Source organism: Dermacentor variabilis, chromosome 7 (assembly GCF_050947875.1).
Source record: "Dermacentor variabilis isolate Ectoservices chromosome 7, ASM5094787v1, whole genome shotgun sequence".
Taxonomy (NCBI): Eukaryota; Metazoa; Arthropoda; class Arachnida; order Ixodida; family Ixodidae; genus Dermacentor; species Dermacentor variabilis.
In genome coordinates this window covers 90,771,607-90,797,397 of record NC_134574.1, presented here as the reverse complement: position 1 = coordinate 90,797,397, position 25,791 = coordinate 90,771,607, and the positions used below count along the sequence as shown (strand labels likewise).

General features: G+C 46.3%; 1 protein-coding gene across 1 annotated transcript in view; it reads left to right on the top strand.

The window, feature by feature from the left end:
- LOC142588736 (scoloptoxin SSD14-like) overlaps window positions 1-25,791 on the top strand; it is a 120,299-nt gene that overhangs the window by 10,768 nt on the left and 83,740 nt on the right. The window contains exons 2-5 of the mRNA XM_075700553.1: window positions 5,716-5,988; window positions 17,243-17,328; window positions 22,129-22,321; window positions 22,821-22,963. Coding sequence (XP_075556668.1) covers window positions 5,716-5,988; window positions 17,243-17,328; window positions 22,129-22,321; window positions 22,821-22,963 — 695 coding nt within the window. The remainder of the gene's footprint in view (window positions 1-5,715; window positions 5,989-17,242; window positions 17,329-22,128; window positions 22,322-22,820; window positions 22,964-25,791) is intronic.

Here is a 25,791-nt window from a genome sequence, read left to right as displayed (position 1 = left end):
GATGTATTGAGGGAAAGAAATGGAGACCGACTGGCAGCGGGCCAGTGCCCTCAGTGGCTTCGCAGAAGGAGGGGCAGCCTGGGAACGCCAGCGTGAGGAGGGGCAACGGAGCCAGCTGTAGAAGAAAGCAACGACACCGAACCCGCGACCAGCGCGTGTTCGCGCGGTTACGCCAAGAGGCGCCAACGAAGCAGCTGTTGTAGAAGACGACCAAGAAAGCGCGATCAGTGGCACGAGCCATTGCTGATGATGATAGTTTTTGCTGACGGATCTGTCGACGGACACGAAAAATGCACGGAACCGTAGCCATAGACAGTTTCGCTGTAAAAAAAATGCGGCGGCGTGTCGCGACATCTAACTCGGAAAAAAAAGCCGCGTACATAGACCTTCCGAGGAGGGTGAAAAGCCCATAAACTCGTGCGGCTACATTCATTGAGGTGCTTCTATACTGATGTCGTCATCTCTGCCATGGCGACTGCTTTGCAGAATGTCATAACGTGCGGGTCGGTTCACCTGACAAGCTTGAGTTTTCTCAATGCGAAAATATGCGAGTATAAATAGATATACTTTGGTGCTGGATGCCTGTTTAGGTTTTGTCTGCACGAGTCTATAAATCTCAGGCGGGGCATCCGCTGGTTGTACGAGCAATTTGCAATTGTGCTTGCATCTGATACAAGTAGGTTTAGCTGCAATGCGATTTTTTTTCTGTAGGCAAAATAAATCAGGCTACAATAAGTTGAAATTGCTCGATGTTAACAAAATCAGCCTGCAGCATCGGAGTCATAGTCCAGGTTGCAGCAGCTTTCAAATAACGATGACGGACCGCGCTGACCAGCATTTATTTATAGATTTTATATTTCATATATATGCGTATTTACCAACTGATCTACCGTTCTTGACGGTTTCCCTACATTTTGTTTACAACATAATCTACCATACGCTTGGACACCCTCTCGAAATAGCCACCTAGAGGTAAGAGCACATAGGCAGCTATGCTCAAAGAGATGTTTAATGCCGGACTGGGTGACGCATTCCTCAATAGAATTGTAGGCAGACTTCAGCGGTATTGACGGCATCTGACGGAAATCTCGAGGTGTGGAGACATAACGGGAGCGCGTGAATGTGTGCGCGAATTAGCAAAATAGCTACGATGTCTACAGAGACGTCACTTTGACCAATTTAAGTGCGCCCTCGACGAACGCGCGCGTTATTGTCGAGTAATTAGATCCAAAGCGCGCTATTATACGCTTACAGGGCTATTGGTGCTTAGCTATAAGCCGTAGTCGTGTTTGCGCAGCTTTCCCCTCACCCAGCCTTTGCGCGATTTACCTCCCTTCCGCTCTTTCACCAACGGCTTCTTTCACAACCCGCCGCAGTGGGTAAGCGCCTTGGTGCGAGGAGCAAGAGCGTGCGCACGGCGCGTGTCGGGTGCTGGCGTGGAATAGGACAAGAAGGGCTCGCTACCGGAACCCGCATCGCAGATCCTCAGGAACCACCCACAATCACGATCACAAATGACAGCGGATCCGATTGGCAAGTAAGTGAACCTATCGGGGGCAAGCATTAATTGTCCCGGGCCTGCGGACTCGTAACGGGTGCCACAGGGTTCACTTCCGATCGTGCTCGAACACAATCGGCGCTGAACTTCTCGGTTGCTACTGATGACATTTGCGCAAACTACGGGACGCGTCCATGGGGAGTGGCGAAATTTCCGCCCCATCAGGCTCGAATGCCGTCAGAAGGCTCCGCGTGGCGACCGCATAGGGGTTTCAGCTCGCATTTAGGGTGAAATTCCAACACGGCGAGTGAATGGCTGCCTTACGAGTCGAGTCTTTGCCAGTGGCTGATCAGCTATGAACACAAGGATCTATCGCTTACTCAGAATGCACCATTGAATGCGTGACGGCGGAAATGCCTTATTCGTGTTGAATGCGATATCGCTTCTCTGTTGTGTTCGTGATTTGGTAGAAGTTGCTGCAAAATTTCGAATAATACGCTGGTGCGCTTGTAGGTGAATAATTTCTGATAGTTACGCAGACGTAACCCACTGGACAGAATGGCAGAAGGACAATTTGACAGGTACTTCAAGGTGCCCTGATAGAGTTGTTGGGTCTTAGAGCCTATGTTTATGCTGCGTAACTGCAAAAAGCGCTATTAGAAAACCCGATAATCGCGATTAATTCGGTGCCCCGAGAGCGAAGGTTAGCACAAGTAGTTATTGATGTTCGTGCATTCGGCTTGAGTAATTCTTCCTAAGTTATTTATTGCGCTCATTTCTTTGGAAATTTCCAAGCGCTAATAGTATTCGAGATATGGCAGGATAATTATTCTGTCTGTACATGCGTGATAATTGGTAATAGTTCCATATAGAACGCGACGCGCCGTTGCTGAAGCAGATTTGTGCGATTTTACGTGCTAGAACCGGCCATCTGATTATGAGGCACGCGGTGTTGGAAACTATGAAATGTGTTTTACCACCTGGTGTTGCTCCAACGTTAACCTAAATATCTACGAGTGCGCGGTGGTCCTTTAGGAACGGGAACACGCGAGCGTGGGACAGTGCGCTGCGAAGACTGTTTAGAGGGCCAGGAAGTGGCAGCAAGGGGAAGCATGTGCGCGTGTGGCCCCATCTAGTGGTCAGGTTATAGTATTGCAAATGATCGGAAACAATGGACGCGACTGTTTGACGCTAGAAAGACGACGTCAAGAAAAATTCATGTAGTGGGCTATCATGCCCGGGTTGGCTGATCCACAAGACAGAGCTCCAGTAGACACTAACCCCGGAGTTCCTTACAGCAATGATTCTTTAGAAACGCTTATACCTGACTTGGCCTGGGTAGCCCATTGGGAATATATTCCTGAAGCACACGCGACGCAGAAAACGCACTGTAATGATGGAACTATCGCGTACGGCGTGCTTTATCTTATGCACCTTCATCAGGCCGAAAGCTAAGCTCAGGGTCATAATCGCTTTTCGAGTGAGTCGTTATTACCGACTGGCCCGTTAATAATGTGATAAATCCCATATACTGTTTATTAAAATGTGCCGCCTCAGATGATGAAGGCTGCGTCTCCGTGAACTTTGTAAATCTAAACGTCTTCTCTCGTGCATTCCTTGTCGTGAAAACCACTATTCTGATACAGACATGATTTGGCAGAAACGTCACTTGCATCTTGGTGGTGCGAATTTCATATTTATGTAAATTAGCGGTGCTTAAACCAAATTTTACAAGAATCTTTAGTTGTGCTTGGCCATAAAATTGTCTAGATCATGATACTGTGAACTGGAGAGCTAACCATCACGGACTGTTTAGAGAACTTCTGCAGTTCGGCATTCCCAGTACTTTCTATCCCGTGTGAATAGTTTACTCTATCACTTCCGGGTGTATTTCGAGCAAAATACTAAAGCCAATGTATGGTATGATGTAAAAACAGCTCTGCGATATTCCACAAGATGGAGGAAGGTTCATGAAAGGAAAAATTGACATCCACACATATGTGGCGAAGCTCAGAAGGTGGATCGACCGCTCGGGAAAGTCGTTGGCGGCGAGTTCGAATCCCGGACCGGGACAAATTTTGCTTCAACTACGAAGCTTTGTTTCTGAGAAAGCTGTGTGGGTTTTCTTTGTGGCTTGGTGTTGCATACGGGTAGATGTCAATTTTTTTTTTCATGAACCTTCTTGCACCACGCGGGATGCAGCAGAACTGATTTGCCATATTCATTGTCTTTGTGCTTCGAGTTATGGGTTAATCCTGCTTCGCATTGCGATCTGCTAACCTCCTGGTTAGTTCAGATGGTATGGTGACCACCGCGGCGTGGCGTCGGTCCCGGGTTCGAATCCCCGACCAGTAGGAATTTTTCTTCAACTGCAAAGCTTTGTTTCTGAGAAACCTGTGCGGGCTCCTTTGTAGCTTCTTGCTACATGTGGGTACATGTGAACCTTTCCTTTCACTAACCTTCCTCCATCTGGCGGGATATCACATGACTGATTTGCCACATTCACTGTCTTTGGGCTTCGAGTTGTCCATTAATTCTCCCCTGTCTTATATAATAGCCCCGTGTGGGGTGTTTAAGGAAATAAAGAAAGGTAGAATTCTGCGTCACACTGCGATCTGCTAGCCTCCTGGTTAGTACAGATGGTACGGCGACCATCCCGGAAAGGCCACAGGGTGGGGTTCGAATCCCCGACCAGGACAAATTTTTCTTCAACTGCGGAGCTTTGTTTCTGAGAAACATGGCTGGGCTTCCTTTGCAGTTTTACATGTGTGGGCGTGAACTTTTCTTCTCTTCCATTCATGTGCTGTGACATACAAGTGGTAGCCCAAGCATGAAGCAATTGTGGGAGATCTCAAGCGCCACGTCGACATTTCTCAGGAATTGCAGAGTAGCTTTCTGCGAAAGGTTATGAATAGCTCGGACGAAAAATGGGATAATTCGTATCATTAGCATCACAAGTTTCCAGGGCGACGTACTGAAAACATTTATCGCTACACTGTAAATCGTTCTGTGAAAAAATAAATAGAGTGATCTGCATTATTGGTTGTCGTATCTTATTTCACTCACTTAATACATCACCCGCCGCGGTTGCTCAGTGGCTATGGTGTTAGGCTGCTGAGCACGAGGTCGCGGGATCGAATCCCGGCCACGGCGGCCTCATTTACATGGTGGCGAAATGCGAAAACACCTGTGTACTTATATTTAGGTGCACGTTAAAGAACCCCAGGTGGTCGAAATTTCCGGAGTCCTCCACTACGGCGTGTCTCATAATCAGAAAGTGGTTTTGGCACGTAAGACCCCATACATTTTTTTTCACTTAATACATTTGTTTCTTTATTATACTATAAAGATAAGTCTGTCACACGAATTAAAAATTATCTTTCTGCCTAAACTGGAAAGTTTTTTAGAGTAACGTTCAGTTCAAAGAAATCTTTCGTTATAAAATTAATATTTGGGTCATCTTTTCCTCATTTGTATTGATAGTGTTTCCCGCCACATTGCAAACAAACAAACAAAAAAAACTTCGCGAAGTTTCGTCACTTCGGGGAGTAACTTTGCTTCCTTTGGAACGACACCTTTCATGCAGTGTGAAGGTGTCGAATGCGGCGATGCCCCTGTAACAAATGAATAAGCGGTGCAACTTATACGTAGGGACAAAACATCCGTACAAAATATGTCCGCCGCTACGTGACCTCCACATTCCAGCTCTACCACTGCATGTATGAAATCATGCATGGAATGCCGTGGTTGGTCTGGGCGACTGGTGCGTTTTTTATAGAAATTACGACCTACTGGCTCGCAAATAGGAGACTTGCTTGCCTACACTTACGTGGCTGATTAAGAAGCGTAGACTATTAGGCCAGTTGGAGCATCACGTGGTGCCGTTGAGGGGAAATACGGGCGGGAAGAAACGGAGGGGTCAGGACAGACGCTCGAGCTGCCCCCGAGAGGTAACGGTAGATAGTAGGACAACGAACAACTTTCATTTTCTTGAATTCATTTTTCGTTTTAATTTAGACGAATAAATCTGGGGCAACAAAGCGGAAGCATATTGGTCAGCGCAAACTGAACGAAACATTTTTGAATGAAAGAGTGCTCTTCTTCCAAAAAATCTGCGCCGTAAAATGTTTACTTTTGCGTTTCTTCGTTTTTGGTAAACGTTTCCAGTGCGCCTCGCGGTGGTTGTGACATGCCCTTTATTTATTTATTTTTTTCAGTGACCGTCAATCCAACCCTCCCGACCCCGAAGCCCGCCCGGCAGCTGATGTGCAGCAAGGGGGTGCAAAGCCGGCCGGTGGGAGTAACATGGCCGTTTACCTGGTCGCGGCTTGCTGTTGCTGTTGCTGCTTATTTGTTGGCGTTGCCCTGTTCTCTTTCGCTCAGACCTTTGAACTAGGTAAGCGCCTCGTGGAATCACTGACACCAGAAAAGTACGAGTTCGAAGCCTGGGCGACGGTGTCGGACGTCCGCGAGTGCTCGTCTGTCGTCAGGTGGGTCGTCAGAGCTCGACTGTCTCACCCGCCGTGGTTGCTCAGTGGCTATGGTGTTGGGCTGCTGAGCACGAGGTCGCGGGATCGAATCCCGGCCACGGCGGCCGCATTTCGATTGGGGCGAAAACACCCGTGTGCTTAGATTGAGGTGCACGTTAAAGAACCCCAGGTGGTCAAAATTTCCGGAGTCCTCCACTACGGCGTGCCTCATAATCAGAAAGTGGTTTTGGCACGTAAAACCCCAAATATTGTTATTATTATTGTCTGTGAAGGAGAAGGAAGCTGAGAAAACTTGGGGCAGGTTTTGATGGGCGTGAGGAGGAAGCCTCCGTTGGGAAGATCATGTGTAATACACGGGAGCGCACAGATAAGTTTATCTTGTACACCAATGCGCCTGCTTTCATGAGTTTTGTTGGATTTAAATGGAAAATGTGAAACTCTTACGAATAGATGTAGGGGATTTTCAATTTACGCCGACAACGTTATAAGAGCATTCTCTTCAATGCAATATTTCAAAAAAGAATCAAGCAATAAGTTTACAACTATCAAAATTATGTGAGAATGCTCCGAAATCTGCGCACAATAACTTCAAGAGGAAATAAAATTTATTTTTACGTGCTCCATTGAATTGTACCGCGATCCTATATCGGGATTTCCGCTGTACCCTCGTAAATGTTGTAACAGCTTTACTTAAGGTGCAAATAAATACAAAAATACTGCTGGTTGACATGACCTAGAAAACGCGCTTTACCGCAGTTTGGTACCTACTTTCGGCTCAGAATACGGCTTTGGAAACTTCGTGTTTCTTTATTATGTGATAGTGACTGGCTATCATTGTGTCTCTGTGATCCCTTCTTTCTTCCTCTCCCTAGTTTTCTCTCTCTTTACCTTCCTGCCCTTCTCTCCGCAGCGTAGGGTAACAAACCTGATTTCCCTCTCTGGTTAACATTCTACCTTCCACTTTCTCCTGGCTCTCTTTTTGTCTTCTTCAAGCTAGTCAAGCGTAGGAAATTGGAAAATAGCTAGACTAAAAGAAAATGTTTCTTCCTGGCATTTGAAGTATTCGCTTTCCCTTACGTCAAAGTACTTTGGCTGACTTATAATGCTATATGTTTCTGCTACTTCTGTTGCTTATATTAGGATAAGAAAGTTATAGTTCATTACGAGCAAATGCTTCCTCTTAAATATCGTACACAATTCTTGCAAAACCAGCGATGAGAACTTTGCGATGATAGCAACGCAATCAAGAACAATGCAGTGTACTTTGCTGGCGCAAATAGGCAGGCAGCTCAGTGGCCTGTCATGGATCTCCACGGTAAGTTGACGGGCGCACGAGAAATAATAAGCAAGTTTTCTCTCGCACCTAATGTATTAGCCAAGTTTTCTTCTTGGGGTGGCATGCGCAAATTGTTTAACTATGGGGTTATCGCTTCTCTTTGATAGCCATTATTTTTGGTCTACGCCACCAAGACGTTTTCAATGTGTATGAAAAAAACTTATGCTCGAAGCTGTCTGCTATACCATCAAAGTAGGCTGTAATTTCCGTTCCCTTGAATTGCAACACGAGGGCTATGGGTAGTGTGGAACGTGTCACAGTGTGTAAAACGCGTCGTGTTGAGACGTATTGATGAGCTCAAGGTGACTAGTGAGGGAAACATTACAGACTTTATATCTCCGTGAATATCGGCTCCTAGAAACAAGCTTTCTTGTATTTTAGAAAAGATATCGTACACTTCCAGCGCATCACTCTTGTTTCAAGAAAATGGGTTTCAGTGCTCCATTAAAGCGTGCCAGCTTGGGGACGTATTGTATTTGCTCTTTGTATGGTGTGTGCTTTGATTTGCTCAATTTGACAAATAAGTTACTCAATTTGACACATAACTGAGTAAAAAGCAGATAGAAAAAAGACAGATGTACCTTAAGAATTTAATGCATACTTTGAAATTTCAAAAGATTTGGCATATTTGAGAACCCCTCTCTAGTTTCGTAAATTGCAAACGTACAACGAACCCTTTGATAAGTGCCAAGCTGGATGTTCTGCGAAGTATTTTGCCCAAACAATGGCGGCCCATTTTCAATATATATGCTTGATAATAGGCTATTAGTGTATCGTTGTGTCTTTCTTGCATTCCTTCCCATCGTAGTTTCAGCAGCAAAGCAAAAGTAAAGAAACGTATGTCCAGTGACTGCTGCTTTTGCGTATGGTTGGCCGCCATGTCATGGGAAACTGTGCATTGAGGGAAAGCGAGCCTCGCCCTTTGGTGGAAAAAACTATTTATTGCGATCGTAAGCCACACGGTCGCGAACATGTGTTCAAAGTATTACACTGGCGTACACCGCAAAAAAAGGTTGAAATTCGGACACTTTATTGTCTAAGCAGGCGTGTGAATGACGTAATGCGTGTTGTCACCAAGAGTAGCGACGGTCGCCCATAGAATCCATGAGACGCAGTGCGGACATCACCTCTTCTTTGAACGTGGCAGGCAGCAACAATGGAACGAGAATGCTATCCAGAGACAATTCAAGCTGTCTACGCAAAAAAAAAAGGAATATAATTCTGAGGTCGCTGAATAATCCCTACAATAATAAAAACACGAAGGGCGTAGAAACAGAAACGCACCTCACACGAGTGCGTGTGGTGTGCGTTTCTTTTTCTCCGTCCTTTTTTTTTTTGGCACTCAAAGTTTTTACTATAATTCATTACCAACTAGCCCACCTATCCATCCTTTTGCAATCCGTACATCATTGTGCATCACTAACTGCATTGTTCGAAGGAACAAGAATATAAATGTGGCACGCTTAATACTTTATTCATGTTTCGACTATGAAAACCAGATGCAGTGTTGTGTAATGTTTGTGGGCGAGGAAACATTTCTAGTTGGTCAACAAAATTCACTTCCTTAGTGTTCCGATGTTATCAAAAGACACAAATTCCCTTGGAGTGCTTGCGCTTTAGTTTTCGTTCCTGCTGAAAACACACAGCACCCCTTTTTTACGGAGGCACGCACTGACGGCGTTGCAGAATGGACACAGAATGGAAAGCTATCCCTGTTGTGAGTGCTTCCGTAATCAGAGAAGTTGCTAGTTTACAAATCTCTTTCTGACGCCTACATGTATTACTGCCCCTTAGTCCGGGGGTAACCACAACGCAAACGAAACTACCCCGACTGCCAGATGCTCAGAGAAAAATTTACACTTCATTTCCAACGTTGTGTTCGCTGAACACGCGTCATTAGTGTTCTAAAAGTACCGTGGTATAAAAGCAAAACATGTACTGCTACAGGTTAGCGAGAGAGCAAAGAAAAAAAGCTTCCTTTAGATTGACATGGCGAATTGAGCGTGCAAAAATTTATTCTGTCAAACACGAGAAAGAGCAAACTAGAAGGTTCCGATGTGTCGTTCAACTTACGCTCTCAACTCGTAAGAAAATAGCCTACTAATAATGTTTCTGACAGGGCAGGCCCCAACCTTATTTTTAAAGCTAACCTCGCTAAAATTGAACCCGCCCTTCTGATACAGATTGAGCATTTTCTTTCTAATGTTTCAATTGAGTAACGGCTACTGGTATAACTGCTTTACTCACTGGTAAGGGATGAGCGTATATTCGAAACTTTCGATAAATTTGTACTATTCGATTCTGTATTCGAATCGAATAGAGAATATGTTTCGGAAGCTTTTCGAGTATTTCATCATGTCAAACGCGCGCAATTAAACATAATATTGAAATAAATTTCCACGTTTAAATTTCACCACCCTGGGCATTGTGCAGACATAAACCGTGAGAACTTGCGTGGTGCAGCAAGCTACTTAGCGTAGGTAGCCTTGCCTTAATGGCTATGCATTGATCATTCGCACTCTGTGAAGAGGGCTGTGCACTCGAAGAAACTAATTGTTTACTCCGAATTGTCGATTGGAACTCTTAATAAACAACGCTCCATAACATACTATGTCGTGACAGAAGCTTCATGACTTTTAGAATACTAGGATATTAACGTCATTTTATATTAATTGTCATAACGGCTAATAATTTTTACAAAAGTAATTGAAGCCTATTCAATATTCTATTCGATTCGAATCGCTTATGGCACTATTCCATTCGTATTCGATTCCATCTCAGAAATCGCTACTCGCAAACCATAATCACTGATGTTCAATCAGGCGTACGTCCAGCATCTTTGCTGGGACCCCTTAAATGTCGTACTCATATTTTGGGCCTGTACATGACGAATAACATAACACAGTCTACTCGCACTGGGAACATTCTCAACAATGAAAATCGCAGCTTGGGGCACGACGTTTCCAAAGCACCGTGCACATTTAAGGTACACCTCTACAACATACTAGTGCACTCCAAACCTGGTAATTTTCACTTGCGCCTTCGTTTACAGGTCAGGATTCGAAGGAGACAAAAAAATGGTCGTTCAGAAAAGTCGTCCACCTTCCAGAAATTGACCAGGGTCACGATTCACACGTATCTGGGGTTCGGTGGGTAAACGCTGGTGCTGCTGGTCAACAATCGTCCGGCAGCACACCCCGTCGCTGCGCGCGCTCACGAGGTGGTGGTGCGCGGTGGGGTTGGTCACAGGTTAGCCGATATTCGTGGCAACTTTCGTTTATCGAGTCATGCGGTGAAGTGGGCGCTGAGAAAGTTTGCGACGCGTGCCCGGCCTCGCGCCAAAGCGGCGAATGCACCACTATGCCCACTTCCTAGAGGCCCTGCCCTTCGAAGTCACATAGGTGGGTTTTGCCGGGCCAGTATTTGTCAAAAGCTATGGAGCTGTGAAAGTGTATATTGTACTCTCTGCTTGCGCATTTGTGATAGCCATAAGGGGTGAGCATGTACCGGTCCTAAGGAGGGATGCTTGCATAATGGCTGTTAAGGCGTTCTCTGCTAGACGGGGAACACCGCGAATTATGTACTCGGATAACGCCACCGCACTGCACGAAAACGTCACGCGAAATAGCTCACATACGCCAATTGTTAAGAAGAGACCAATTGATGGAGTACTGCACGAGTTAACAGTGGTGCCGTGCCTTCTTCGTGTTCTTTTAACCACGTAATACCGCTGTCATTGCGCCCATCAGCCCGATGGGCTGACCATACGGTCACACTCGCACGTAGGCTTATATCGTGCGAACGCCAATTACATCTTGAAGCCGATCATCGGGTGTGTCGCTTTGCGTAGCACGAATGCAAGAGAACTCTTGCGATGCATCGCCGTTTCCTTTACGTTAAAGACGCAGCAATAGATGGGCAAATGTATAGCATTTGATTAGGTGCTTCACGAATGCTTCGCTTGAGATAGACCCCAAAAAGTGCGTTTCATCAGCCTATTTTGATCAAGCAGTTACGTCTGAAAGCAAATACTTAAAACTACAAAAGAGTGTTTAACTGAGCTGGTTGCTTCATTCTCCGCGGATGGTAGCAGGAGAAATTGTACAGCACGGACACAGAAAAGAACGAACACACGTGGACGCAGCTACGCCCACGTCTGTTCCTCCTTTTCTGTGTTCAACAATTTCTGTTCACACAATCCTCGAAGAACTGAAAACTACGACGTACGTTGCATTGCCGGCTGTTGGGCTACCGAGCACGCCGCCGTATACGACTGCGAACCGCCACATAACAGTACGCTGTCAGCGGTTGTGGCTGCAATTATAAGTCGGAAATGTATTTCCGGAATTCCTTTTTTAAGAACACTTGGTTGGAATACTGGAACTGGAGTCTTTCTCTGTTGCGTCTACCATAGCGAACTTGGCTATTTTAGGAGTCATTCTTCCGTCAATCAATAATTTAGTCTCATGTGTGCCAATGTTTGTCCGCTCGTTTTCCCACAGGGAGGTCTTCTCGAATAAGGGAAACCTCGGCGACGCCGCTGTCTCCGCTCTTCTCTGCATGGGTGTCGCGGCACCGCACCTGATGGGCCTCGGCGGGGGATTCCTGGCGCTCTACTATGACGAGTGAGAGCATAGGCTGCGCTTGCCAAATGACTCGAGCATCTCGCGAAATGCAAAGCCTCGGACATTGGCTACGAGTTCATGCGCTGTCTTGACTCGCACTCATAGCAAATTGAAACTTTTATTGGAAAGGATAGCCTTTAGCCTAAGAGGGGGGGGAGGTATCAGGTGAAACAAAGCATGCCTGCCTCATTAGCATAGTCAAGCAAGACTTAAATGTTGCGGTGCTGCCTCCTTACGGTGCCACCCTCTTGTCGTACCACGCGAACCATAGAGGCCGGTTGTGCTCGTCCCTGAGGCTCGCTGTGGCAGGGCAAAATCAGATGACGTGTTTGAAATCGACGTTGATCGCAGCTCAGTTAGGGTATCCCGCTTGTGTACCCCTCCACTTGCTCAACAGCCGGTGCAGTGGATGGCCTTGGTCTTAAGTTGTGGTTAAGGACCGTGGCTGCTCTGGGAATAAAAAGGATGCGAGCAATCGACTCCCATAAAAGAAGCATCCTCTCATGCTCCAGTGGGGCAATCCGCTGGTCTAATGCAGTGACGGATGACGTGGTGCCATAGCTATGGTCCACCAATAGTTGACTCATGTCAAAACACTATAGTTGCACGCAGTAATTACTTGAGCAAACTCTGCAGCTAGTGTCAGCGGGATCTGCAAGTGGGGTGATTTAGCCAGAGTGGGAATTGTGGTTAGTGCATGAATTTGGCTCAACTTCGTTTCTCTGTTTTTAAGTGGTTCCGCGACTGTGCAAACTGGTCATTTTCAACAAAGCACTGTGTTGTAAGTATTTAGGTGAGCATTATTAAACTGTCCGCCAGCAGGATTAAAACCCAGGACCTCTACCTCACAAGGGCGATATTGAAGCCATTAGAGCACCGACGCATGCATGGTCAAGCGGCATACAGCACCAATAAGAATTGCTAGCGGGCAAGCCAGCGCGTTTACACACTTGGCGTTTTTCGACCTGGACCACTGGAACCGCTGTAATTTTTAGCGTTTGTGCGTGTTTGCAGGGTCTACTGTAGTTCGAAAAGTCTAAATTGCTTACAAATTGAACATAGTGAAAGGAGCTAAAGCATTTCAAACAAAGCCACTTGAGCGATTGAAGTTGCAAGCACGAATATCAGACAAATATATTTACTAACCGTCATTATCATAGTGGCAGCACGATGGCAGCACCAGACTATATGAACACTCGATAGGAAACTCTATGTGTTATACAATAACATTTCTGCACATTCTTAGGGTCACTCCAAGCACTTTCAGGTCGGCGGAATTTTAGGTTCCTGTGTGCCGTCATTTCAGCCTCTTCCACTAAACATATTGAAAAGTATGACATTGAGATGAAACCGCGCTTTGCAATTATGGGCATAGGTGGGGATAACGGTGCAACAGATATTTCTCAAACGTGGCTTAAAGCGCTCATTTAGGCACAAATAATGACCTCTTACGATGAAACCTTGATAGAGACTGTTTTACCTCGATACAACTATCGGTATTGTTTACAAACAAGAAGCGCATACAAGGAAAAGAACTAGTACAGACCACTAAAATTGGCCCAAAGTTACGTCAACTAGGTAATTTAGCTTGTAGCTTATATTGCGGTAACTATTGATTACATGGCTTAACAATCCATAATATGATTTTATGCAATTAGAAGTTAAAATTGGCATTTGACACGCCATTTCAGTAATGTATAAACCACTGTGGCAGACTGAACACTGCTAACCAGACGCTTCTGCATAGTCTCTTGGCTCTGGAAACGCCTTAAGCCAGCAACGCCGTACTGTGGTCGACTGCGCAACACAGATCCAGGAATTTAAGCACTTGGCCTTTCGGCTATCTGCTGAACTTCAGTGTGGCAGCGTCAGTCAAGGTTCAGTGTTTCCACAAACTTCACCAACGAAATTTTAGTACGGCCTTGAAATAATACTCGTATTTACGGCAGTTTGTCCTAATGTCATTGCTGTGTTATAGTAGAATCTTGGTCATGCATAAAAGACTGCTATAACGCTGCAACAGACAGACAGACAGACAGACAGACAGACAGACAGACGGACGGACGGACGGACGGACGGACGGACGGACGGACGGACGGACGGACGGACGGACAGACAGACAGACAGACAGACAGACAGACAGACAGACAGACAGACAGACAGACAGACAGACAGACAGACAGACAGACAGACAGACAGACAGACAGACAGACAGACAGACAGACAGACAGACAGACAGACAGACAGACAGACAGACAGACAGACAGACAGACAGACAGACAGACAGACAGACAGACAGACAGACAGACAGACAGACAGACAGACAGACAGACGGACGGACGGACGGACGGACCGACAGAGACAGACAGAGACAGACGGACGGACAGGACACACAAGACAGACGGACGGACGGAGGACAGACAGACAGACGTGATCTTCTGCCCTGTCGGAGGCCCTTTGGACAGCCCGAAGCTGGACTTGAAGGTTGTCGCTCTTGACGGCTTCATCACAGTCTTCTTGCCTGTTGAAAGGCAAGTGGCGCAGCGCAGAACATTGCCACAGCATGTGGTTCAAGGTGGACCGTTCCTCGTCGCAGTCTGGGCAGCGGGGATCCACACCCGGAGTGTAGTGACTCAGCCTTGAGCGAGACGGAAAGGAGCCCGTCTGCAGCATTCTCAGCACCGAGCCCTGGGGTCTCCCTAGCTTCAGGTGAGGAGCCGGAAACTGCCTGCGTCCCAGCTGGTAGTGAGCAGTTCTCTTGGAAAGTAAGCATCGGGTCCGTGGTTCGGTCGATCCCCTGCGAAGCCGGGCCCCTCGGACCGGCACGTTTGATGAGACCTCGCGCCTGCTCGTGGGCCAGCTCATTCGGATTGATCGAGCCGAGGGAGACGTTCCGGCCCATGTGAGCCGGGAACCAAGTGATGACGTGAAGGGCCGTGCCTGTCTTGCGGGCCCTCATCACTGCCGCTGCCTCGGCCGAGACCGAGCCGGCGAGAAAGGCCATCGCCGCCGACCTGGTGTCCGTGAAAATCTGCGTGCGCCCGGGTTCGCACAGAGCCAGCGCCACTGCGACATGCTCTGCGATGGACGCCGTCGAGCGTTGGATAGACGCCGCATTCAAGATCTTGCCCTGGGGGTCAACCACCGTGGCCAAGTAGGAGTTTGATCCGGGATACCGCGCCGCGTCGACAAAGGACGCGAGCTCTGGGTTCTGCAGCGTAGTCTTGATGAGTGCTCGGGCTCTGGCTGCACGCCGGGCCTCGTTGCGTTGTGGATGAACGTTCCTCGGGAAGGGGAAGACTCGAAAGGCGTCCCTTTCACCCTCGTAGAGCGGAACTGCGCACGACTCCTCGGCCATGGCTGCCAGACGCACCATCTCGAGTATTCGGCGGCCGGCCTTGGTGGTAGAGAGGCGAATGATCTGTGCCGTTTTTGTGCTTCGACCACTTCGCTCAGGGTGTTGTGGACCCCGAGTTGCATCAACTTCTCCATGCTGGTCGTCACGGGGATGCCGAGGATTTGTTTAATGCTCTTCCTCATGAGTGCGTCGATCTTGTTCTTCTCCGACCGCGACCAGCTTAGCGCAGAAGCCACGTAGTTGATATGGCTCATGCAAAGTTATGAACAAGTGCCGTAAATACGCGCAGTATTATAAAGGCATACCCTCTGGACGTCGCCAATAGACAGTTTGACTAAATTCAGAGCGCGAACTACTGGGACACAAGCTAAAGCACAAGACAGGACACGGCTCTTTCTTTTGCCTTAGCCTGCGTACCAGTAGTTTCTTATGAACATTTCTGATCAACTCAAAGTTGTTGAAATACGGAAGCCCTATTGACATATAATTTCTGGAAAGCACATTGAGTTTCGCGGGTGCATTGTGACAAAGTTCGGCAAATGGCCGCCGGCGCAATGATCCGATACCCGCTTATGACCACATTTAAATATAAAGTAAGATTGGCCCGCATGGGACGCCGCGGACGCGCGGGAGAAGTGCCTTCCGCCTGTCCCCTCCGTGCCGTACTACCAAAGACGCAGGATAAGAAAATAGGAGCCAGCATGACGTAGGGCAGCTATCCTCGCTAAGGAAAACGATATCTGATGCCACCTACAATTGCTTTCGGGACATGACTCTGCGTTGACCGTTGGGAAACAGGACCCACGCGGTTGACCAACTTTTGGAGCTTTTGTATGGTTTGTATTAGATCTCAAGCGCTCGTCGGAATTGACCTTAGCCACATGTGTTCTGCTGTACTATCCCCAATACTTTCGCTGCGCTCCACAGCTAATACATACCGATTGCCTATACCTGTCGGAAGGCCTATTTCACAAGATACTTCTTAGCATCTATTCATTATTAGGCTTCAGTTGTTCTTTCGGTGCTTTGTACGATACGTTTTCCTTCATCCACGGCATGTAGTTAGGCTCTGTTATGACGAACTAGCTCGAGTCGAGAAGAAGGAGAACAGAGGGAGCATTTTGCTGCTAGGCACCACCATTTGAGGCTAACTCATAATGAAGCGAAGGAAAGCTTAGGGAAAGTATAAGTAGGTTTTTAAACTGAAGTCTACGAGAGATAAGTGAAATTAAAGTGGATGCATAAACAACTTGCCTTTGGTAGAATTGAAAGCCACAACCTCGGGATTAGAAGGTCCTTGCCCTACCGATCGGGCTGCAGCGGCGGCTGTTCTCTCGCTCACATTATTGGGCATCTTGAAAAGAGAACTGTGGCCTTTCGGGTCGCGAAGCTTCTTTGCATCTACTAACGGAGCTGCCTAGTGCACCTGAAAGGACAACTTATCGTCCAAGTGTGTGTTTGTGTTTACATAACTCCGCGTCTATTTTGATTCGAAGCTGGAAGGCGAAGGTACGAGAAATGTAAATATCATTTTACATTCCTGAGACTAAATTTTGGGCAACTTACGGTTCGAGTTTAGTCTTCTTTATTTGTTGCCTTCCCTCCTAATCCCCATCAGCGGCCTAGAGCCATCTCCTTCCTTAAAATAAAAGCTTTATTCCTTCGTTCATTTATACGAATGAACTCCGAACTGCAACAAAAGCCAGGTTTGTGCATTTTGCACATCCGAGCAATATTCTATTTTGTCTACGTAACCTTAAGTACCCAGTAGTCCAATTTCTTCAATACAGACAAGTCAACATTTGTGAACAATATTTAGCCCAATTTTAAAACTATTTTAAGCCACCAGTCCTCGAGAAAGATTTGCGTAGAAAAAAAAAAGAGTGGTTGTCAAAGAGTCTCAGTGTGTCGCCTTTTGATTTGTGCTACACGCAGCAAAAGCGATAAAGTCGAAGCTTTGAATGCCCTTGGAATATCGCCAGCTGACGTGACCAACGTGGATAAGAACACAGTCAAGCGAGGTACATTTTTGTTGGTTTATTCATCTTTGAGCGCGTTCAAGTGCGAATGATCAACACAACGGAAAATTACAGCAGTAACATGAATAACTGGGCCAGAAGCCTAAATAAATTAAACAAATAAGTTTGCCACTTAAAAGTCGGAAAGAAAGAAGAATGTCGGAATTTTGCCCGCAAGGCCAAGCATCGTTTGCAATAGAATATTATTAGAGGGATATATAAGTAAAGGTAGTAGTTTTCTCGGCCGTATACGCTTTTATACATTCGGTAACTGGACAAATTAACAAGCGTGGTGTCACGTGCACACAGGCAAACGTGAACACATCTGACTCTATGACCGTGGACACTCCCTCCGAAAACACCTGCTTGAAAAAGAGCGGCAGCAGCGGCGAGGGAATTGGCATTCGCGCTGCCTCTTGCTTTATTGTGAACTAAGTGGTGAGAATGGAGCACAGACTTAGCTCTGAGTACGCGTAGGCTTTGTACTCACAGCACATCGCCTTGAAGGAGGGGCCCGCGCGGTCGCTCTCGGAAGCGCCATGCCTAGCCACTGCTGTAGCTGAATGCTCGCCCTATTCTCTCCTACCCCTTGCTCCCTTCGTACTCCTTCTTCTCCCACCCCCTCCTCCATGCGGCTTTGCGTGCGACGGAAACCCGCCCAATTTTTCCCTGGCTTCGTGTCTTGCACGCGCGCGATCGGGAAAACAAGCTTCTCGGTTCAGCCTCGCAAGGTTTCGCTCGCGCCTTAAGCATTCGCTGCGCGGCAGCGATATTATGTCGCTTGCATTTAGTACAGAACATCAAGTCGACGATCGGCGCTGATGCCAGCGTCTAGGTCGGATATCTGCCTCGAGCACTAGTCTCTATATATACTCTAATGTAAAAAAACTTTACACAGTCAATGACCACTTTGTTGCTATGTGAGCTGCACTTTATTTGATGGGAAATTAAGTAGACCCGGGGATCGATTTGCTTTGACGCTGCCGAAGATATGAAAAGCGTTACATTCGACTAATAGTGAAAGTGTTGTTAAAATACATAATCGCATCATAATCGTTTATTCACACTGCGGGAGGAAGGCCTATTCCGGCGTTCTCCAGTTACCCCTGTCTAGCGTCGTGCCTAACATTTACCTAATTTGGATACACGACTTATTTCTCTGTTGTTAACGGCTACACTTCGTTTATGTTTACACCCATTAACTCTAGCATGTCACTGTGTGCAGTGCTACACGTTACATGGCCTGCTCATGTAAGGGGCTACTGATGTACTGCCCATGCAAGGCCTTTGCATGGCTCTCCCATGTGTGGCCATGGCCTGCGTTTTAGAAAGGTTTGGAAATATATAGCACTGATATTAGAAGGATATTCGGAGATATGCGTCTATGGAACTGTTCGTACGAACTCGTACCACAGCCTCCAAGTTCGACGAGGTTAAACGCATATAGATAAGAATATGCGAATATTAGAAACTATGAATAAAGAATCGAAACCTGTCCTATGCGATTGCGCCTTCTATTCGAACAGTAACTATTGATCAATGCGAATATTTTATTACAATAACAATCACAGGAAAATTCCGTGCGAATTTTCTCCCATCGGCGCCGCCGTGATGTTGCGCACAAAGTTCAAGGGCGATAACAACGCCGCGAAGTCGCGTATGCTCTAGGTGCCGGTGAAAGCACGCGAGCGGAGCCGACTTTCCTTGCCTTATCTAGTACACAAAACGCTGTGGAAAGGAGGACGGCAGAAGGTGGTGTTTTCGTGCTGCAAGTGCGTACATCGAGAAAGAGCGCAAGGGGAACCGACGATGGCTGCTCCTTCTTGTGCACCTGAAGGGAGGAAAACGGCGAGGAAGCGCGCCATCTTTCGTCGCGCGCACGGAACCGGAGGGAGGGGAGCAGCGAGGCGCGGGGGGGGGGGGGGGGGGGGGGGGGGCGGGGTTGGGGGCACTGTACTTCGGTAGCAAGCTGCGGCCGCGTGTGATTGCGAGGGCTTTATCTACACGGCTATGTACTTTGCAGGCAGAGTTTAGTTGGGCGGGCGGCACATTGCTGTGTGGTGCTGTTTTCTTGCTTCTCAGTTCGTATTGAAGCGAAAGACAGCACAAAGGTGACTTCGCTCGCTGCTCTTGCCGCGCTTCCCTACGCTAGCGTTTTGAAAACGAGGATCCGCGGTCATCGAGTGCGATCTGCTCACGTTTCTCCGTGTGTGCTGACCTTATGCTTGGTAGTTTAGTTTATTAGCGAGTGTTTCCATGTTTTTACGGGCGGTAAAGCTACCGTCATTACTTCGTATAGCTGCATACGAATTTGCTATTGCAATCGAAGCTTCACCTTTCGGAGAAATTGGAAATTCTTCGTATCGCTGGTGTATATATCAGTATCGGCAACTGAGCTAAATCAAATATAAGATAAGAGCAAAAAAAAAATAAGGAAGACACTGAATTCCCGCGACTAAGCAGGCATAAAACATAAACTCGGGGAACAATATTTTGCCGGCAAAGGCGCGATGATTATCTAAGTAGATCATTCTCTAAGACACGATCATTCTACTTAGCCCAAAACTAATATAACCACTGGCTAGATCGGTAGCCACCGTGTTAGAGAATTTCGAAGATGCGCAGCACACTCCGGCAATCTCAGCGGGGCATATCTGCATGTTTGCTTTCCTACTAACGGCGCCCAGAAAATGAATTTTCATTGTTTACGCGTGACATACTTGTAAGACCATTTGTCGTCTGGAAAAAGATAATTGCTCTATGACGAGCTTGAGCTGGGGAGGTATTCTGCACGAGTCCGCCTAGTGGACATCTCCATTTGGTCTGCAGTTGAAATTCTGATTGGCTGGGCTCGGCTGCGCGTCCGCAGCAACCAGCTCCCACAGCCAATCAGCACTTACGGGCAGACCAAATGGACATGTCCACTAGGTGTACTCTTACAGAATACCTCCCCTGGATTGCAAACGTTGTTGGTCGCAGCGCCCATCGAGCTATGTCCACGGGCCCTATCGACAGCTGTAAGTGGAGGCGTAACTTCGTGGCACGCCATGTTTGTCGCTCGTGTATGTTGTACGCTCACGTAGGCAATGTTAGTGCAAGATGAAGCGACACTGTCGCAGAATATTTGTTTTTATCCTATTGATGACGATGAGAACCTTTACCATCGCACATGCGAGACGTCGGTTCTAGGCGTATTACAGCCGCTCCCAAGTTCGCACACCCCTCACATGTGTCCTGAGACATTTCTAGCAGGAAAGCGACACAAAGAAGTTGCGCATCGCGAAATGTTCACCACCACCCATGCCGCTTCGAACGCGCCGAGGCGCAGGCTACGCGAGCCAGCGGATGATGGGTGGTGATGTCGATGGGAAAGAAAAGAGGGCAGCAGCGTGTCCTCCGAGATTGCTTCAGTGACACAGAATGATCTCGGAAGTCTCGGCAGCAGAATCTGTCGGCATTAGCGTCACATACTATCTATCACGACGTGGCCGTTTGCTGCTGTAGTTTATGAGAAAATCAATAAATTTAGTATTTTTCGTATTTAAATTTTTAATTTTTCGTATCAATAAATTTAGTATTTTTCGGAGAACAGCTTGCCCTTAGCCATTTTGGCACCCCAGCTTTCACTCGGGTCAAAAAGCTTGGAGGCAAAATTTTTATTCGCTATCCCTTAAACAAATGCCCATTTTTTGGGCATGTGCGTATTCATTTCTTTTTGCTGGCATTCTGTGTGGCCGCCGTGGCAGCAATCGAACGCCAGCACCAAGAGAAACAGTGCCGGGCCGTGCCATCTAGGCCACGACGGGCAACGCTAGCGATTTTACACATCCTCTTTCATTTGCTGAATAAAAAAGAAAGCAGTTTTCACGAAAAGGAGTACAAGGACATTGTTACTCTTTCATCTTGTATGCGAAAATCGTACGGTCGCATTATCGCTTCCCATAAGTTCCAGAAGTATCTGGAACTAACTTCTTTCTAAGTAAGTGTTCTTATTTCTAAACAGAACTTAAGTACATTTTGCTCATGAACGTTCCTTCGGTGACTGCATGGGGCATTTCATTAAAAAAAAATGCGTGTTCATGAAAGTCGAAGAGGAGAAAGACGACGTTGAGGTACGCGCTATATGTAGTTGTATGTACTGGAATTCGGGGAAGTGGCATTATAGATATTGTAATATTACAAGATTGCGCAAAATTTTAGCATAATTTCTCCTATTTTATTCGTTCCATGGTCGGAGGTGAAACGTTTTTTGTCAACCGTCTGTTTATTTTATTCTTGTAAGCTTTCTCATTCGCTTTGTTTCGCGCTTGCAGTAAGTCAACGTTCTTTTCTTTCAGATCGAGTTTGGTGACGTTGGCTGGGACAACCTTTTTTTTTTACCAAAGGCCAGGCAGGCGGCTTCCCGTATAACGCAGTCTATAGTAGAGTAGCGTCGTCAAATTTGCATCATATTAACGCTGATTACACCGGTGACAGTAACTTTGCAGTTTCAGCAAATATTAAGGTCTCTCATCTGAGACCCTTTGATACCTCTTGCGTTCGGCAACGGCATCCTGAAGTAACTAAATTGCCAATTTCGGCATAGGTTACAAACACAGACAGGCAGAGCTGTGGTACGCCGAACGCGTATAAAGTGAGCAAAGAAAACTCTCTTCACAATGCTTTTTTTTTTAAATATTCGTAACATACCAACCGGCAGCAAGAACCGGCTTTGAAAGCAACCCCGTCCGTGATATCTCTGGGTTTCGGGAGAACAAATGAATCAGCAGTCATGACACGTTTGCTCATCTTGGTGCCTCGCAGGAGCGAAGGCGTCGATTGTGCCTGGAGCCGTACGCGGTTACAAGGAACTTCATGAAAAGCTCAGAGGAAACATGAAATGGGAAGATCTCTTCACCCCTGCTATTAAGTTGGCCAAGGAGGGCTTTCCCATCAAGAAGCACTTTGCAAAAGTTCTCGCCAAGCACGCAGCTGAATTATCCAATACGGACATCAAGTACGCATCATAGATATTCTCCACATTTTCCCCATCGTCATTGGCCTATCGCTGTAAATTGGATTTCTCGCCCTCATACTTACAGCGCAAGTGAATCCACATACCGCTTGTTGGCAATTTTCTCACTTTCCGCGAATAATTATGGGATGATTGGTTTAGTTTCGGAACTATAGAGAGGGCTAAGGAGAGAGAAAACAAATTGCCAGGCAAATATAAGATGTAGACAACTATGACGGACAGGGAGAAATTGTGCCACTCGTTGATTTCCCTCTACCTCTCTCTCTGTATCTCGACCTCCCTTGCCTGTTCTTTTCTTCTCATTTCTGGGAGTCCTGTCTGTAGGGGTTCAGAAGGTTTGCTGAGGTCTTTCGTTGCAGTTGTTGTCTTTGTTTCTCTTGTTGTTGTTGCCCTCGTGGCTGTCGTTTTGAATCTTGTTTTGCTTGTTTTAAATTGTAGCGAAATCACGATGTGGTGAAAGCCGTACGTTTGATTGCTCCAGGAATATCTTTGATGGCGTCAGCAAAGAAGGCGACAAGCTTGTGCAACCGGATCTGGCAAAACTTCTGGAGGACATTTCGAAGAAAGGCGCAGAACATTTCTACACTGAAGTCGGCAAAGAAATTATCAGCGGCCTTGGAACAGGTAAAAGCTGTGTAGTCTTTGGGTAAACCGCTATTAGCATTGGGGACCTAAAAGCACACTCATGCTACGCTGCTGCGTCCATTAAAGCTTTAGAGGCATCCGAACGGGAAACACCCAATTTGACAAAGTCCATATATAGAAACGTAGGCAAGCCTTTTCTGAGGCACTTTGTGCCTGCTTATGTCACTTCATTACACAATCAGTAAAGAAATCTTTGAGTACTGTTTTCACAAAATTCGCAGCAAGGAGGTTAGTTATTCGAAGACAAACATCAAGGTCATGTCCAACTTTATTCCCCTGAACTTCGCATAGAATCCACAGTGCCCTGGTAAGTAAGTGTGATGTTACGGATTTCTAATCTAATCAAAATGTTTAGTTCTATGCACAATTAACATGCACAAGAACTTGACAAAAACTGACCGAAACCATCTAAGATGATCGTCAGTGTCAGCTACAGCTGTCTTCCGCGACCTTCTGGAAATCGCCATGTCATTAGGGAGGATACATGCAATCGTCACATGCCATCGGTGAATTGTGAAACCTCATAGGCACACCGGGAAACACACGAAGTGGCACACACGCTGCTAACCACAACGGCAAATGATGCCATGACGAAGCATATCTTAGACACTGTAGCCGCCTCTCATTATGACAATAGTACTCTCTTTTGGTATTGTAGAAATGCAATGTTCTTATAAGCACCGAGACATTTTTTACTTGAGAAATAACGCGACTTCGCGTTTTTTTTCGCAGGGAAGCTAACCGCCTGCATTTGCTTTATGCTGTGCTCAACCCTTCTTGGGAACATTTAAGAGGAACCCCGGAGTGGGACTCCACCAGTCCACATACTTGAAAAACAAAACTTCTATCATTACCAACAGCTTCCAGCGAAAATTAAAGGAACGTGCTCTGGAAGCACGAATGTTCGGTTACCATGTCAAGAATAGGAAGTACTTTGTTTTGTTTAAACTTCTTTATGGCGGCCTTGGCTGGTTTCGTAACCTTATTGGGGTTTATATTCCTTTATTTCCAAAGAGTCCATATTTCTTGAAAGCGCAAACAATAGCTTGCGAGAATCGTTGCATGTAGAATTCAATGTCCCTGAGCCGTTTTAAGCCAAAAGGATGAAGTTCAGTCAAATCGGCTTATTAACCATGTCAATATAAGCTGCTCTACTTGCACAAATTGTAGACACGGGAGCCAGAGTTCTCTCAGGTAGTTTCTTGTAGCAAACTCCACGCAATTCAATGACATTTCCAATTTGCAAAGAACAAGGATTCCACAATATATGTAAGAATTTTGCAATTGCCGTATTTACTCGCAGAGAGCTCGCACTTCTTTTTTTTTGCCGTAAGTATATGCTAGCTTGGCGTGTGTGTCATAGGTATTCCACGAAAATTTGCTTTAGAAATGTCTTGGCCCTAAGTACAACAACGAAAACAAAAGTCCATGCATATCCTGCCCATGTGTTAAAATCTAAGAAGCTAAGCTGTCTTGAAGCGTTAAAAATTGATTTTATTCTGCACAGTGTATCGCACCATAGCGCTTGCCTACCTGCTAAGGAAGGTAGCAATAGGTGGAATCTCAACCACGTGACCTATGCCATCGCACATTTTGCTGTCTACGAGAATGAACCCTGGTTCCATGGGGCTGTAGCCAGGGTCAATACGCTTACTCGAGCTTCCCTATTCTGGAGATAGTGCAATAAGTGTCGGTACTTCACTCTTGTATTTTTTACTAAAAGCACGCGGAGACAATACCTCAACGTAGAGTCAATAGATGAATAAAATAAGTGGCTCTTAAGCGATCTAGTCAGAGTAGGTGTCAGGCATTGGAAAAAGCAGACGACTTTTGCAGGTGCAATGTCCAATGGCCTGTGTGTGAGATGCGAGAATTTCACGAATGCATATGGACTAGCACTCACACTGCCTGAATATTGTTTCTATTCTAAAGATTTTGTTCGTAATGTAATTGAGTGAGAGAAATATATTGATATAAAGGCGAAGAGGGCAGCGTCGACAACTGTTGAAGCCTGCTACTCACCGCTGACACATCACATAGCCAGCAATGTGGGGCATGAATCGCACGAGAAGCTTTAGAACGTAATTCACTTTGAGTTAATTACTGACTTGGCACCGCTGTTCAACACTCGAACCTCTCCAAAATACGTAATTATCAATGTTGGCTCCTTTGATTTTTGAAAAAGGCCCAATTACGGACTTTGGACTATTCCAGCTCACAGTTAATGAAGTTATTGCTTCCGGTGTAGACTTTCATGTCAATGAGACCACGAGGAAATAATCAGACTGCCCAGCGACTCAGAGCTTTATTACGAGAGTGCTCAATCTTTCCAAACATATTTTCCGAAACACCAATTTCAAATATAAAAAAAGCCTTGTTGATAACTTTAGTTTCAGGAGAGATTCGATATTGGTAACAGCGTTGCCACGTTGGTGCCCTGACGTAGACTAGACCCATGTCAAAACGTTGGCTCAAGCGTCATCGTTTTGCTCAACCACAGTGACGAATGTTGCCTACCAGAACAACATACGAAAAACAACATTCCAGAAAATTCGTTTTTCATGCTGAGTTTCGGTATTGAACATGAATATTACGGTTAATTGTCTTCAAGGACAACGCCGAATGACAGGCATCAACCGTCCTTTGATGGAACACAGGTAGGCCACGCGACTCGCATTTTTTTGGAAGCACGTGTATAGCAGACCAACCGATGCGAGATATTCGGCTGCGGTGGTTTCACACATGGGATGTAAAGTAAATTAAATGTCCATTTATGGTTCGCATATATCGAGAGCTCTCTGTACAAA